This window comes from Oncorhynchus kisutch, linkage group LG14, assembly GCF_002021735.2.
Source record: "Oncorhynchus kisutch isolate 150728-3 linkage group LG14, Okis_V2, whole genome shotgun sequence".
Taxonomy (NCBI): Eukaryota; Metazoa; Chordata; class Actinopteri; order Salmoniformes; family Salmonidae; genus Oncorhynchus; species Oncorhynchus kisutch.
The window spans coordinates 70727518-70745402 of NC_034187.2; the positions used below are offsets into that span (position 1 = coordinate 70727518).

The window sequence follows — 17885 nt, forward strand, 5'->3', positions numbered from 1 at the left end:
AAGGACATTCATAGACTTGTGCCGAAGCCACTCCTGCATTGTCTAGGCTGTGTGCAGGTCGTTGTCCTGTTGGAAGGTGAACCTTCGCCTCAGTCTGAGGTCCTGAACACTCTCGAGCAGATTTTCATCAAGGATCTCTTTGTATTTTGCTCCGTTCATCTTTACCTAGATCCTGACTAGTCTCCCAGTCCCTGCCATTGAAGAAAATCCCCACAGCATGATGCTGCCACCACCATGCTTCACCGTAGGGATGATGCCAGGTTTCCTCCAGACGCTGGGTATTAAGACCAAAGAGTTCAATCTTGGTTTCATCAGATCAAAAAATCTTGTTTCTCATGATCTGAGAGTCTTTCGGTGCCTTTTGGCAAACTCCAAGCGGGCTGTCATGTGCCTTTTACTGAGTGGCTTCCGTCTGGCCCCCCTACCATAAAGACCTGATTGTTGGAGTGCTGCAGAGATGGTTGTTCTTCTAGAAGGTTCTCCCATCTCCACAGAGGAACTCTGGAGCTCTATCAGAATGACCATTGGGTTCTTGGTCACCTACCTGATCAAGGCCCTGCTCCCCCGATTGCTCAGTTTGGCTGGGCGGCCAGCTCTAGGAAGAGTCTTTGTGGTTCCAAACTTCTTCCATTTAACAATGATGGGGACCTTCAATGCTGCAGATATTTTTTGGTACCCTTCCCCAGATCTGTGCCTTGACACAATTCTGTCTCTGAGCTCTACCTACAATTCCTTCGACCTCATGGCTTGGTTTTTGCTCTGACATGCACTGTCAACTGTGGGACCTTATATAGGCAGGTGTGCAACTTTCCAATTCATCTCCAATCAATAGAATTTACCACAGGTGGACTCCAATCAAGTTGTAGAAACATCTCAAGGATGATCAATGGAAACATGCACCTGAACTCAATGTCGAGGCTCATAGCAAAGGGTCTGAATACTTATGTAAATAAGGTATTTCTGTTTTTTTTATATTTAATCAATTAGCAGAAATGTCTAAACCTGTTTTCACTTTGTCCTTAATCCATTTTACAATAAGGCTGTAATGTAACAAAATGTGTAATAAGTCAAGGGGTCTGAATACTTTCCCGGATGCACTGTATATATATTATAACACTTGGATTGTGTCCTAGACTTGTTTGTCATCGTCAATGATTCTGAATGTGTGTACTTGCACGTATTTTTCGGCCATTGAAATCCTCCTAAATGTTTATTTCCTTTTTTATTTATTTTTATATTTTATGAACAGTACAAAACATACATATACCAATGACAACATTGTAGAAACATCAACTCGCAGACCAACTAGCGCCCCCGTCTCCAGCACCAGCATCACTTTCCTCCACATGGACTGAAACGGCACCATTTTGTATCTCTCCGTAGCCCACACACTTTCAATATTTAAATAATACATCATTCGAGTTTTCCATTGTATCAATGATGGCGGATTGATTTCCAAGTTTTTAGTATACGTTGTTTCAAGATGAGTGATGAGAAGAGCATCACCCAACCCATTGGATATCTCACGACATCCCTATATGGCATGTCTTGAAATATGCAGACAGACGGATTAAAAGTAAGTTTACATTGTAATACCAACTTTCTAGCCCCGCCCACAACTTCCGGAGACTATAGCATTCCCAGAGAGCATGGATTATTGAGTCATTAATAGTTTTACACTTAAGACATGACTCTGCTGTTGTGCTGTATCATCTGTGCATTTTGTCTCTTGTATAATTAACATTGGTTTATACTGGATTAAGGGTACATTGTTGTTAAATGTAGATTTTGTTAGTTATGCTCCAACTCTCTCCCTCCATCTTGTGCCAACATCAGTTCTCCTGAAGTCTTGGTTCCAGTAGTTTATATTATTTTCTAAGAGATTGTCAGTTGGATATGCTCTCTGCAAGGTTTTGTATATCTTCCCTATCGTATGAATAGCCCTTTCTGTCTCAAATACGATTCCCTCAAGGTTGCTCTAATGTCCAACACATTTCTAATCCAAATTTTGTGATATGTAACTCTTATGTTGCATGTATTTGATACTATCTACATTGGTCTGTCCAAAATTACTTTTTAATTCTGTCATGGAAATGAATGTATTTCCTGTTACCATGTCTTTTACAATTGCTATGCCTTTAGTTTTCCATGTGGACCAATTTATCAGTGAATTGTGAAAAGCTATCCAAGGAATGTTCCATAGGGTTGTGTTTTTAGGAAGTCACATTGGATCTTGTAGAATACTTTCATTTTCTTCCATGTTGTTACAGTGTTTTTAACTATGAAGTTGTTAATGTTCTTAGCTTTATCCTTTGAAAATAGACATGTAAAAATATTCTGGGGATGAGCATCCACTTCTTCAATATGTACCCATTGTTCCTTTTTAGTGCTTTTAACTATATGTCACACGTAAAAGCCTTGGGTATCGAGTTTATACTATTCCAAATCTGGAAGGTTAAAACCACCCTCAGACTTAGGAAGATGTAAAACTTTCATTTTCATTCTATTAATTGTATTATACTGAGCAGTTGTTGGCTGCCTTTCCTTTTAATCTGCGGTCCAACTCATCCAAAACTGTCTCAGTTGGTTTGAGGTTAGGTGATTGTGGAGGCCAGATCATCTGATGCAGCACTCCATCACTCTCCTTGGTCAAATAGCCCTTACACAGCCTGGAGGTGTGTCGCTTCATTTTTCTGTTGAAAAACAAATTATAGTCTCACTAAGTGCAAACCAGATGGGATGGCGTATCGCTGCAGAATGCAGTGGTAGCCATGCTGTTTGTGTGCCTTGAATTGTAAATAAATCACAGACCGTGTCACCATCAAAGCACCATCACACCACCACCACCTCCTCCATGCTTCAGGGTGGGAACCATACATGCGGAGATCATCTGTTCACCTACTCTGTGTCTCACAAAGATACGGTGGTTGGGACCCAAAATCTCAAATCTGGATTCATCAGACCAAAGGACAGATTTCCAGCGGTCTAATGTCCATTGCTCGTGTCTCTTCTTATTATTGGTGTCCTTTAGTAGTGCTTTCTTTGCAGCAATTCGACCATGAAAGCCTGATTCATGCAGTCTTTTCTGAACAATTGACGTTGAGATGTGTCTGTTACTTGAACTCTGTAAAGCTTTTATTTGGGCTGCAATTTCTGAGGCTGGTAACTCTAACATGCTGACCATACCGCTTGCACGCGCATGTTGATATTGTCCACCCACACCAGATGCAATCAGGACACGCAGGTTGAAATATCTAAATGAACTCTGAACCAACTATATTCATTTGTGGACAGGTCGAAAAGCATTAAACATGTACTGCAATTTAGCTAGCTAGCTAGCTTGCTGTTGCTACTGTAGCTAATTTGTCCTGGGATATAATCATTGGGTTGTTATTTGACCTGATGCACAAGGTCCTCTAATCTGACGATTAATCCACAGATAAAATGGTGAACCGAGTTCATCTCTAATTATCTCTCTTCCTTCAGGCTTCTTCTTCTTTTGACTTTTTATGGTGGTTTGCAACCAACTTTAAGGTGCATTACCACCACCAACTGGGGTGTGGACCTCAGTTCATCTTTCATTCACCCACGTGGGTATATGCTCCGAAAAACCAATAAGGAGATGGGAGAGGCAGGACATGCAGCGCATCAAGCGTCACAAATAGAACCAAGTTTTATTTTGGCTCCTGGCTACGCAGACGTTAAAATATAACACATTTCTTGGTATTTTTAGGGCTATCTTCTGTATACCAACCCTACCTTGTCACATCACAACTGATTTACTGAAACGTATTAATTTGTGGAATTTCTTTCCTTCTTAACTTTTAACAAGGCACACCTGTTAATTGAAATGCATTCCAGGTGACTACCTCATGAAGCTGGTTGAGAGAATGCCAAGAGTGTGCAAAAATGTCATCAAGGCAAAGGGTGGCTACTTTGTAGAATTTCAAATTATATAAAATATATTTTGATTTGTTTAACACTTTTTTGCTTACTACATGATTCCATATATGTTATTTCATAGGTTTGTTGTCTTCACTATTATTCTACAATGTGGAAAAATCCTAGGTGTGTCAACTTTTGGTACTGTATTTTTTGATAATATAATCTAGACAGTCAAGGTGAATTTAGAGTTTTTTTAAACAATGAATTTGATATTGTGTTTGAGCAACAAAAAAACACAGCACTAGCCATGGCAAAATGCATAGAGTTGCAGGAAATTAGCTTTAAAACTCCAAAAATGTCTCTCAGCCCCATGGAGAAATGTGTAGAATTGCAGAGAGTTGGCTTAAAAATGCCCCAAAATGCCCCGGCCGGGCAAACTGCCCATCGCCGCGCCCACCACCTAAGCCCTTTTTTAAAAATCCAGAATCAACCCTGTACAGTCATTGCATTGTTATCTGGGTGTATATGTGGATTTTAAATTGTCTAATAAATCAACCAATCATCTCCTGCTAACTAGAGCTGGGACGATAAACCGAACGTTGACACAGACCGTACCAACCATTTTCTAACGGTTCAATTGATAGTTAAAGCATTCAAACTATTAGTAGACGTTATAAGGGTACGGCAATATACAAAAGTAGGCTAACCGGTGCAAATTTTATGTTAGAAATGTATACTTCTATTTATCGTGAAATTTGCCAATATCACCCAGCTCTACTGCTAACTGTGTCTGTCTCCCACAGCTCATCCAGTTCCTAGTGACCCTGGTGCAGTCCAACAGAGTCCTGGGGATGAAGAGAAAGATGCAAGTCATTTAACATTGCTACCGCACATTCAGTCAAATAGTGAACCAGTAAAGGGTTGTGAGTGTTTGACTCTTGTCTTGTGTCTCCTCTCTATGGAACGACTAAAGTCCCCTGATGCTGAATGACAGCAGCTCTGCCCACTCCTTGCCCAAGTTCAGCAGGCAGTACTCTCTGGAACATCTTCAGGCCTCGCTGCAGGGCTCGCCTGCTATCTCCGTGAGTTCAGCATCACCGGGAACCTAGCCGAGCTTGGCACCTCCCTGTGGTAGAAGTGGAACTCGGGCTGAGTGAATTCACAGTTGATGCTATTGCTTACAGCTGTACTTTACAATTGAGTTATGATATGGACAACTTGATTTGTAAGGCATGTTTTGATGTAGGCTAGTGAGGTAAGTACACAAAATGGTGACAATCTCCAGAAAAGACTTCATCAGTCACAGATGTCTAATTCATATCTCAGACCTGAGGACTTACTGTAAGTCACTTTTAAATGTATTGGTCTTTTAACCAGACAGAGGTAAGATAGTTCATTCAGAGGTGTGGTCGCTGGAGCGCCACTAAGAAAGGTGTATTGTTATTGAGCTTGTGTTACGCATCTGAACTTGTTAGAGGGCCTCCCGAGGGGCCCAGTGGTCTATGGCGTCACTACAGACCCGGGTTCGATCCTAGGCTGTGACGCAGCCGGCCGAGACCGGGAGACCCATGAGGTGGCTCACAATTGGCCCATTGTCGTCCGAGTTAGGGGAAGTTTTGGCCGGCCAGGATGTCCTTGTCCCATCGCGATCTAGCGACTCCTTGTGTTGGGCCGGGTATATGCACACTGACTTCGGTCGCCAGCTGTACAGTGTTTCCTCTGATACATTGGTGCTGCTGGCTTCCAGATACTGCAGTGTCAAGAAGCAGTGCAGCTTGGCAGGGTCGTGTTTCGGAGGACGATTGGCTCTCGACCTTCGTCTCTCCCGAGTCCCTAGGGGAGTTGCAGCGATGGGACAAGACTAATGACCAATTTAGATATCACAAAATTGGGGAGAACAAGGGGTACAAAAAAGTATTTAAAAAAAAAAATATATGTATTAAACTGATCTTGATAGGATGTCAGTACAGCTGTAGTATGTATGTGAATGTGTGTCATCTTCCCAGGCCTCAGGCGCACCATTCACCAGTACCGGTCTCTTCACGGCAGAGCCGTCTCTTAACAACGGCCCCATAATCTCTGACGTCACCGACCTGGCACAGGCCAGCCCTGTGGAGGTCACTAATGAGTGGATAGAGGAAAGGTTAGTGAGCTTGCCTCATTTCATCAACCATCTGTTAAATGTGTTTGTTGTTTTTTTTGTTTCAAAAATCGACTTTTCTTTCCTGATCACATGACCTGACCAAGAAATTCTCTAACAACTAAGGCAGGGATCATCAACTAGATAATTTTCTTGGGGGGATGGTCAGGGAGCAGAAACATAATTAGAAATCATTTGAAGACTGCAAATTTACCGCAAGAAGCCCAAACGGATATATAATTTGACTAAAACATAATCATTTCATACCTCTCTATTATGCGTGGGATTACTTTGGAACCAATTTCCAAAATGAAAATCACTTGGAGTTGATGTGATTGGCAAATAAAGTCACCTGCGGGCCGCCAGTTGGGGAACCCTGAACTAAGGCCTAAAGCTTTTCCTGGTCAAGTCAGGATTCAGGAACAACTCCTGACCACATACCAACTATCCAAGAATAAACTAAATTACCCCATTTCTCTTCCTGTCTTCAGCACGAGCCCATTGGTCCACATAAAGGAGGAGCCGTCCAGTCCCGTGTTGGAGGAGGTCTGTCCGGCCGAGGCCGTGATCGGTGGGGCAGGAGTCCAGGTAGACACTCCCCTGTCCCCCATCACCTTCATCAACTCCATCCTGCAGGAGAGCAACGAGCCTAATGCGTCCCCTGCCCCAACGACCCCTACGGAGCAAAAGTGTCTCAGCCTCGCCTGTCTAGACAAGTGAGTGATTCCCATGATCTCATCGTGATCAGGTCCCACTGCCAGTCTGTCCCTCAGTCCCTCCCACCTAGCACAGGTCAACAGATATGACCACAAAGAGCCTAATTCTCCCCTTCTACACTCGTGTTCATTTGTTCACTTCCCCTTAAAGGATTCCTTGTCAATCTAATTGCATAAAACACACTGCTGCGATAGGAAGGCCACCCGCTGCATTTCACTATTCGTCATTGCGTTTTTTCCATAGCTTAAGATCCACTTGCATCACGCTAGCGTTTCATTGCCTTGATAATCAGTCGTCGCATGCCAGTGGATGTCTGCAGCCAGCCTATTGCCCTATGCTTCTCCCCATGCTCAACCATCTCTCTGTGTGTATCACGTCACATTGCATCAAGAGGATGTGCTAGGGATTCAAAGAAGCTCCTCCACTGATGAACAGTTTAGGCAGCTGTTAGCGCTTTATGCTAGTTTAATACGCACCATCGTTCAACAAGCTCTACATGCACAACCCACTGGCCTTTCTCTGGTTTTGCTAAGTATACACTTCAAAGACTAGGCAAATTATTTTAAACCAAACAGGGATTCGTTGGCATTTTAGACATAGTTCTGTTGATTTATTGCATTTCATCTTGGCTTTTTAGTTTTAGGATCCTGGCTGTTGCTACTAACTGTACATAATAAGTTACTTGCCGTTTAATCAAACTAATGCATACTGTAAATCTTAATCTACAGATGTGTAGATTTATGGGCAGAGAAATGCAATTTTCAAGTTTTTTTTACCTTTTTCTTTTTTCCTTTCTTGATGTTGTCTCAGTCATTGACTTCTGTGTCACTGTTAAAATTGTTATTTATTTTCTAGAAATCATACTCTCTAATGGAACCTAGACTGTACATTACATACAGTGCCTTCAAAAAGTATTCACACCCCTTGAGTTTTTCCACGTTTTGTTGTGTTACAAAGGGGGACGAAAATAGATTTAATTGTCAATTTTGGTCAACGATCTACTCAAAATACTCTTGTCAAAGTGGAAGAAAAATTCAAACATTTATTCATGATTAATGAAAAATAAACACTAATATAGCTTGATTACGTAGATATAACCCCCCCCCCCCCCCCCCCCCCCGTGAAAAAACATTAGAATCACATTTTGCAGCAATTTAAAGCTGTAAGTATGTTTAGGCAAGTGTCTAAGAGCATTCCATGCCTGGATTATACAATATTTTTCCCGTTATCAATTCTTCAAGCACTGTCAAGGTGATTGTTGATCATTGCTAGAAATATATTTCTAAGTCTTGCCACTGTCCCTAGACCGTCATTGAAAATAAGAATTTGTTCTTAACTGACTTGTCTAGTTAAATAAAGGTAAAAATATATATAAAATAATAGATTTTCAAGCCAATTTTTGTCAAAACTATAACTAGGCCACCCTGGAACATTCAATGTTGTTTTGTTCACAAACTCCAGTATATATTTGGTCTTGTGTTTAAGGTTATTGTCCTGCTGAAAGTGAATTGGTCTCCCAGTGTCTGTTGAAAAGCAGACTGAACCAGGTTTTCATCTAGGATTTGCCTGTGCTTAGTTGTATTCTGTTTCTTTTTATCCCCAATAAAACCTCCCTAATCCTTGCCAATGACAAGCATACCCATACCATGATGCAGGAACCACAAAGCTTGAAAATATGAAGAGTGGTAATCAGTGATGTTATGTTGGGTTTTTCCCAAACATAACACTTTATTCAGTACATAAAGTTCATTTCTTTACCACATTTTTTGCAGTATAACTTAAGTGCCTTGTTGCACTTAAGGATGCATGTTTTGGAATATTTTTGTTCTGTACAGGATTTCTTCTTTTCATTTAGGTTAGTAACTACAATGTTGTTGATCCATCCTCAGTTTTCTCATCACAACCAACAAACTCTGTAACTGTTTTAAAATCACCAATGGCCTCATGAGAATCCCTGAGCAGTTTCCTTCCTCACCATGAGATGAATTAGGAAGGACACCTGTGTCTTTGTAGTGACTGGGTGTGTTGATACACTATCCAAAGCCTAATTAATAACTTCACCATGCTTAAAGGGATATTCAGTGTTTTTACACATCTATCTGTCTTTGCGAGGATTTGAGAGAAAAAATATCTGTTTTTTTTGTGGTTGAATCTGTGTTTGAAATGCACTGCTCAAATGAGGGACCTTACAGATAATTGTGTGTGTGGGGTACAGAGATGAGGTAGTCATTAAACATCGTTTTAACCTCTATTATTGGACACATAATGAGTCCATGCAACTTATTATGTGATTTCTTAAGCACATGTTTACTCCTGAACTGATTTTAGGCTTGCCATAACAAAGGGGTTGAATACCTATTGACTTAAAACATTTCAGCTTCTCATTTTGTATTTTGAAAATATTCCTCAAACAAAATTCCACTTTGACATTATGGGGTATTGTGTGTAGATCAGTGACACAAAATCGACATTTAATTCATTTTAAATTCAGGCTGTAACAACGACAAAAAGTCAAGGGGTGTGAATACTTTCTGAAGGCACTGTATGTTGTGGCTTAATATTTTTTTCAGCAGGATTCCATTTTAAACCAGCAGCCATTCAACGTCCCTTTTCCTGTGGTACCAATGCCCCTTATCAGAGATCAGTATATAATGATGAGATGCTCGTGTCTCTGCCCTAACAATGGAAGTCGTCGACAAACTTAGGTCCAAAATAAGCCCATGGAAACACATTGGGTTTATTTTGAACAGATTTTGGCAAGAGTGGAAACCTCTTGCTTTGCCTCTTCCTTTCTGCCCTTATTCTTATTTTCAGCCAATGAGAAGCCGAGTAGCCAATGTGATCCCCATTCCTGGGGTCTAGTCAACCTATGGGGTGCAGTGTGTAGTAGTGCTATGATCTCCTCTCTCTCCAGCTGTTGTGCTTTTATCTTTTCAGTTCTACACAGATGTCAGAGGTCTCTCGCCTCTTCCCCAGCCCCTCCTCGACTCTACACCTCAGACCTCACCCAGGGTTAGCATTTCAGTTGTCCCACAAACCCTGTTATGTTGTCCTCCCCCCAGAACACTTGTTTGACGCTGCTGCCTGTACCTGACATTGCCACCAGCAACAAGCCCAGAAAACAATCTGTCAAGCCTGTGTGTAATGAGAGAAATTAACAAAGTGATGTCTATATTGAGCAAATATATTAGATCATTCATTATTGCGTATAATTTCTAATCATTTACCCTATCCCTGGATGTGACAACCTGTACTCTTGGTCTACAAACAGATAGTGCGTCTCAATATTTGATAGGTCTCAGTATTTGGCACCAACTGAGAACATCATTATTGATAATTGATCATATTTTGAACACACAGGCTTGAAAAAACATCTGATTCAGCATGTTTTGTCCAAATGTTAATCTATCTGCACAACCACAAATGCTACCCTCCATTTAGGTCAAAGGTCAATCATTCTGTGAGTGTGTTTTAATGTGGCAGGCCCAGTGAACTGTAGGGGAAAGGCAGACTATTCCACGTTCTGGGGATCAGGCTCACAACTCGGTGATTGTGTGGCCCACTCAGCGCTGTTCCAATGGCTTCTGTTGCTCATATGAAATGAGTTGTGTTGGGTGATTTTACTACCATTTGTTTTAAACCGCTAATTTGCTTTAATGCGTGTTTAGTCAGGGAGATCTTCAGAAACGTATAAATATGAACCATGTTTTGTTTGTTGGTGTAGGAGTGAGCTGAGTGACCATTTGGACAGCATTGACAATGGCCTGGAAAACCTCCAGACTATCCTAAACGCGCAGTCCATCAATTTCGAGTCCTCACCCCTCTTTGAAGTAAGTTCAGGCTTTGTTTTTCTGTCCCAACAACCGTATGCTGAGGCATTTACTGTGTGGGACACTGACTGGTCAAATAAGAATGTGCAGTGAGGTTTGTCACTCTGCATTTCTAGGTGACAGGGTGTGTTTTAAAGGGACTGTGGCTTTGTTGGTCAACTTGGTGTGAGGTGACCGTGACTACACAGAGAGTTTATGGTTCATGTTATGTTTTTGCACACTGGTTTTACAAAACATCAGGATGTTTCTATGACACAGACTGACCAGGTGAAAGCTATGATCCCTTGTTGATTTCACTTGTTAAATTCACTTCAATCAGTGGATTTTTTTTATTTTTTTAAAATATATATTTTACCCTTATTTTACCAGGTAAGTTGACTGAGAACACATTCTCATTTACAGCAATTAGTTGCAGTTAGAGACTAGTTAAAGAGGGATTTTTAAGCCTTGAGGCATGAATTGTACATGTGTGCCATTCAGAGGGTGAATGGGCAAGACAAAATATTTAAGTGGCTTTGAACGGGGTATAATAGTAGGTGTATGAAGAATGGCGCACCATCCAAAGGACATCCACTTGACACATGTGGGAAGCATTGGCATCAACATGGGCCAGCATCCCTGTGGAACGCTTTCCACACTTTGTAGAGTCCATGCCCCGATGAATGGAGGAGGGGGGTGTAACTCAATATTAGGAAGGGGTTCTTAATGTTTTGTACACTCAATGTATATTGTCTTACTCCTTGTGAATGTTATTATTGATATGATTCTGCTGAAAAACCCCAGGGGATGATCACATTTTCTTCAACTACTTGTCTTTCAGTTCTTCAGTTCTTCCCTGCCTGGCTCTGAATTCGACCTGGAGAGCCTTGACTGTGTAAGTTAGACAGATTCTAGACACAGCATGTACACAATCCACATTCTATGTACACAATGAACACCAAGCTAAAAAACTACAGACTACATTATGAGTTGTGCATGTATAGATAAAACAATTTACAGGGTGATGTACAATAGGGGAAATAAATATATATATATATATAAGGGTCTGTCAAAGGGCAGATGCAGAGGTGCTTGGTGCAAAGGGCAGGTGCGTGATAGCTTGATGTTCATTGTGTACATAACATCTGGATTGTGTAATTCTGTGTGCAAAGAGCAATGTGCAGTTCTATGAGAGTGCAGGGTGCATAGTCCATGGATGAAAAGATCATCGTAGACAAGGTGGCTGGTTGGTGAGGGCCAAGGCACAGGGGAAGAACCTGTTCAGGTGGCGGGAGGTTTTGGTCGTGATTGACCTGAACCTTTGGAAGATGGGGTTGAAGGGGTATGGATATAGACCTGCTGCCATAGCAGGACAAGGGGATTGTGTCTTTAGCTATTTACTTCCTTTTGTATTGTTCATAAAATAAGTCAGTGTCTCACACTGTGGCCCCCTCTGTTTTTATAGATCCAGGACTTGCTTTCATCAGATTCACCCAAAGGGGCTGAGAGAAGTGACAACTACACAGGTAAAAAAAACTCCTAAAAACTGTATATCATGCTGACTATGCATTATTTTGTAAATATTAATTTTGCTTTTATGTGCCCGTGTTCTGATACTACTGCTACTACACAGTAAAATTGCAAGAGTTAATTCAACTCCCATGTAGTGAAATTCAACACCATTTTGGGGTTTATATAGTCCCACCCCATTTAGTCAAAACTACTGTGGTTTCACACTTGTCTGTGTTTTTAATTGGCTCTCATGCCATTTTACACTTTTCTGTGTTTTTAATTGGCTCCCATGCCATTTTACACTTTTCTGTGTTTTTAATTGGCTCCCATGCCATTTTACACTTTTCTGTGTTTTTAATTGGCTCCCATGCCATTTTATACTTTTCTGTGTTTTTAATTGGCTCCCATGCCATTTTACACTTTGTGTTTTTAATATGCTCCCATGTCATTTTACACTTTTCTGTGTTTTTAATTGGCTCCCATGCCATTTTACACTTGTCTGTGTTTTTAATTGGCCCCCAAGCCATTTTACACTTTTCTGTGTTTTTAATTGGCTCCCATGCCATTTTACACTTTTCTGTGTTTTTAACATGCTCCCATGCCATCTTACACTTTTCTGTGTTTTTAACATGCTCCCATGCCATCTTACACTTTTCTGTGTTTTTAACATGCTCCCATGCCATCTTACACTTTTCTGTGTTTTTAATTGGCTCCCATGCCATTTTACACTTTTCTGTGTTTATAATTGGCTTCCATGCCATTTTACACTTGTCTGTGTTTTTAATTGGCCCCCAAGCCATTTTACACTTTTCTGTGTTTTTAATTGGCTCCCATGCCATTTTACACTTTTCTGTGTTTTTAACATGCTCCCATGCCATCTTACACTTTTCTGTGTTTTTAACATGCTCCCATGCCATCTTACACTTTTCTGTGTTTTTAACATGCTCCCATGCCATCTTACACTTTTCTGACTACATTTTCCCTACTAGTACCTTTTTAACACTGTAGAGACTAAAGCCTAATTTGCATATTTCCCACTGTGCTATTTGAATGAATGATAAGGTTACCACCGATTACCACGACATCTAATTCCTTATGTAATCCAGCCAGAAGGAGGACATCCAACAATCTGAACTTTACATGAACCACAACCGGCTGTCAAAGTTATTGCTAGGCTGGAAGGTGTCATTTGAAAATACTACTTAGATTGTGTAAACGGGAACAACTATCTCGGTAACGCTTGCAATAAATCCAACCACTAACCCAATCTGTATGTTATTTTTCTTTGTATACCATAAGATCAATAATGACCAATGTACAAAACCAAGATATTGAAACAAACCATTCAAAATAATCTACCTGCAACAAAGCATGCTGCGAAATATGATAATGAGACCTCTGTCACTTCCTGCAATATGTAGAAAACACTCCAACATTTCCTGGTTGTTTAAAATGGTAGGTAATACTTTATTTGGATAGTCCGTCCATAGATGCTCTACAGACTATCCGTAACATTTTAACTCTCCTAACCTTAACTGTTACCCTGACTCTTATTCTAAACCTAACCGTAACCTTAGCAAGCAGTTGCTTATCAACAGATAGTTTGTTGATAGTATGTTATCCAAATAAAGTGTGACCAAATTCTAAACCGTTTGCCTAATTTAAGTTTGTGACACAACTTTGGACCAATTAACCACTGTGAAATACTGTATTTTTTCAATAACCCAAAACATTGTATTAAAGCTTAGTATGTGAAAAACTCAACTTAAAAACGGGAAGCATGCAAATGGATCTACTGCTTTTCCGACTTGCTTTCAATGAGAATGACAGATGTATAACAAATTCCTATGTGGATTTAGTCGGATTGCCTAAAAACCATCATACTCCACGCATGCTACTCATCATACTACATAATACATACTACATACTGCGGAAAATTAACACACTTGAATCAACCTTTTTAAAATGTCATAGTGAAAAAACATTAACACTTTCAATGTAGTACTTCATGCAGTGTAAAGGGGCTATGGAAACTCCATAGATATCTAGTTAAAGTTAAATAAAGGTTAAATAAACTAAAAAGATCTCGCTGTCTTCATAGATCATAGTTTCATGTTTTTCTATGTTGATTAAAGCAGGGAAGCAGCTGGTCCAGTACACCTCCCAGCCAATGCTACTGACTGACCCACTGACCAATGAGAATGGCGGAGCGGACCTCCCCACTCTGCTGGAGCTGGAGGGGGACTCGTATTTCACCCAGGACCAGGACCCTGAAGAGGACCCTACCATCTCGCTCCTCACTACCGACTACCACACAGCAGCACCAGACAAGCCCGAACTATCCTAAAGCATTTTTTTAATAAAGTGACGTATTGCAGTGTTTTTTTTTGTTTTGTTTTTTTGTCATTATGTTAATGTGCAGATGATGAAAAATCAACCTGTTAAAACATTTATTATTATGGTGTTCATTATTCTCTGAGCTATTGATTTTCATTCATTTTAAGGCTTAAACTACTTATTGAAAGAATTTTGCTTAGATGAATCAAACCAAATGTTCGACTTACGCTCCTGGCATGGTTTATTCAGCCCATGGAAAGGACTTCCTGGGTTGAATTATCTGTGATCTTACTGGCGGACACAAATAAAGCTCAATCATAATCATTACTAGGTCAAGTTTTAAGCATTGTTCACCAAGCTCCTTTAATTATTAAAAGTGGAAGTATGCAGAATTATTTTTTTGTTATACCAAGTGTAAAGATCGAATACATTTCAAAGGTGTGTGCGCGTGTGTGGTCCACTAGACTCCACCTGAATCATTTCTCTCTCGTCAACTCTGTTCTTTTAGACTCACTATCCAAGGGATGTGGCTTGACTGTTTCATGAAAAAAAAACGGTTTTTGTGTTTCTTTTTTAAAAATGTTTAGGTTCTTGCGCTTTCACTTATTGATATAAGGATTGTACCTTAATCATCATTTTTTAAGTGTTTGAATCTTTGTGCTGCACCAATATGTTGTTTTATTCACATTAGATGCAGGAAGGGTTTTCTTTGACATTTTCCCTTGCATAATTCATAATGGAATGCTGTTGGTATTTCAGCACCTTATAGTTATACTTTCGTATCTAAGATTGTTTCATTTTATTACTTGTTGTTTAAAGAACCATACATTAATTTATTTTAGACAGAGTTCTCCAAAACACCAAATACTACTTACTCTAGCCCTCAGAAGTGTCAATGTTCACATGCACATAGTCTGGATGACAAAATCATATTGATTTTTTTAATAATATAATGAAACATTGAGTATTGAATGGCAATTCATATTTTTTTCTTTAAGCATTTTTTCTTAAAGACTAGATGACCAACTGTCAATAAAATATTACACGTCAGACAGCTGAATGGCATAGAGTTTTCTAGTAGATAACCCATCTGCCTTTGTTCACAGTAAGCATTCATGTCTTGAAATCAAATCGAACTGATTTGGTTTAGATTTCTTGAAACCAAATCCACTGACTTAAGACTGGCCCTTTGTACAAGTGTACAATAGACTGCTTTTAAGATGCTTTCTGTATGTGACAAGAGATTGACATAATATCCTGGGTTAATCCTTCTATACCAGCCAGCACATCCCGTTATGTGGATTGCTTTTTGGGATAGAAATTATTTGAATTTTAAGCAGGATTCCATGTACAGTGCATTCGGCAAGGATTCAGACCCCTTGACTTTTTCCACATTTTGTTATGTTGCAGCCGTGTTCTAAAATGGATTTGTTTTTTTCCCTCATCAATCTACAGACAATACCCCATAATGACAAAGCAAAAACAGTATTTTGTAAATGTATTAAAAATACAAAACTGAAATATCACATTTACATAAGTATTCAGACCCTTCACTCAGTACTTTGTTGAAGCCCTTTGGCAGTGATTACTGCCTCAAGTATTATTGGGTATGACACTAGAAGCTTGGTACACCTGTGTTTGGGGAGTTTCTTCCATTCTCTGGAGATCCTCCCATGCTCTGTCAGGTTGGATGGGGAGCGTCGCTGCACAGCTATTTTCAGGTCTCCAGAGATCTTTGATTGGGTTCAAGTCCAGGCTCTGGCTTGGCCACTCAAGGACATTGAGACTTGTCCCGAAGCAACTCCTGTATTGTCTTGGCTGTGTGCTTAGGGTCGTTGTCCTGTTGGAAGGTGAACCTTCACCCCAGTCTGAGGTCCTGAGCGCTCTGGAGCAGGTTTTCATCAAGGATCTCTCTATACTTTGCCCAATTCATCCTTCCCTCAATCCTGACTAGTCTCCCAGTCCCTGCTGCTGAAAACATGATGCTGCCACCACCATACTTCACCGTAGGGATGGTGCCAGGTTTCTTCCAGATGTGACGCTTGGCATTCAGGCCAAAGAGTTCAATCTTGGTTTCATCTGACCAGAGAATCTTGTTTCTCATGGTCTGAGAGTCTGTAGGTGCATTTTGCCAAACCAAAGTCATGTGCCTTTTACTGAGGTGTGGCTTCCGTCTGGCCGCTCTACCATAAAGACCCTATTGGTGGAGTGCTGCAGAGATGGTTGTCCTTCTGGAAGGTTCTCCCATTGTGCACAGAGGAACTCTGGAGCTCTGTCAGAGTGACCATCGGGTTCTTGGTCACCTCCCTTACCAAGGCCCTTCACCCTCAATTGCGGGCGGCCAGCTGTAGGAAGAGTCTTGGTGATTCCAAACCGCTCGCATTTAAGAATGATGGACGGAACTGTTCTTGGGGACCTTCAATGCTGCAGACATTTTTTGGTACCGTCCCTTGACAATCCTGTCTCTGAGCTCTACGGACAATTCCTTCAACCTCATGGCTTGGTTTTTGCCCTGACATGCACTGTCAACCTTCAGACCTTATATAGACAAGTGTGTGCCTCGCCATATCATGTCCAATCAAATTAATTTACCACAGGTGGACTCCAATCAAGTTGTAGAAACATCTCAAGGATCATCAATGGAAACAGGATGCACCGAGCGCTAAGTCTCATAACAAAGGGTCTGAATACTTTTGTAAATAAAGTATTTCTGTTTATTTTTTTATAAATAAAAAATAAACATCCAAAAACCTGTTTTCACTTTGTCATTATGGGGTATTGTTTGTAGATTGATGAGGAAATGTTTTTATTTAATCCATTTTAGATTAAGGCTCTTAAAGTTTTTTTACAATGACTACCTACACCATCCAAAACCGAATGATGCTGGGCCAATTGTGTTCCGCCCTATGGGACTCCCAATCATGGCTGGTTGTGATACAGCCTGGAATCGAACCAGGGTGTCTGTAGTGACAGCTCTAGCACTGAGATGCAGTGCCTTAGACCGCTGCGTCACTGTGGAGCCCTGTAACGTTAAAAAAAAAAAGTAAAGGGGTCTGAATACTTTCCGAATGCACTGTATATCCTCCAATGTCTTATCAATCATATGCTATTCATTTATTTTCTGGAAGCCTGTTTCCCTCGAGCGTTATTATTTTATAGTCAAATCCTTGTCTAGGAAAACAAATGAATCATTGAATCTTGGTTCAAGTGTGAGGAACTTTGTGAATTTACGCATACTTCCCCCAGAGGTTGTTTTGAGTTTGTTCAAACCGTTTTTTTTTAAATTAACTCCTTTTAAGAAAGGGGAAGTATTGGAGTATATTGATGTGCTGAATTGTACATTGTTAAGCACTTTTACCAGTTCCACCATAACACAATGGCACAGCCTGAGAAACCCAAATTACGCATGAGAACAATATTTTGTGTATGGTATGTTTTAAATAAACATGGTTGTTTTGAAATAAATTATTTGCATATCCATAATA

The 17885-nt window shown here is 40.4% G+C and overlaps 1 protein-coding gene across 7 annotated transcripts in view; it reads left to right on the top strand.

Annotated features, from left to right (window-relative positions):
- LOC109903409 (heat shock factor protein 1) overlaps positions 1 to 17885 on the top strand; it is a 31593-nt gene extending 13708 nt beyond the window's left edge. The window contains exons 6-14 of one of the 7 annotated variants that reach the window (XM_020500091.2): positions 4689 to 4750; positions 4859 to 4967; positions 5892 to 6028; positions 6517 to 6741; positions 9680 to 9754; positions 10467 to 10572; positions 11393 to 11446; positions 12017 to 12077; positions 14199 to 17885. In XM_020500091.2, coding sequence (XP_020355680.1) covers positions 4689 to 4750; positions 4859 to 4967; positions 5892 to 6028; positions 6517 to 6741; positions 9680 to 9754; positions 10467 to 10572; positions 11393 to 11446; positions 12017 to 12077; positions 14199 to 14410 — 1041 coding nt within the window. In that variant the 3' untranslated portion in view covers positions 14411 to 17885. The other 6 variants (XM_020500092.2, XM_020500095.2, XM_020500093.2 and 3 more) reach the window with 6 other exon arrangements.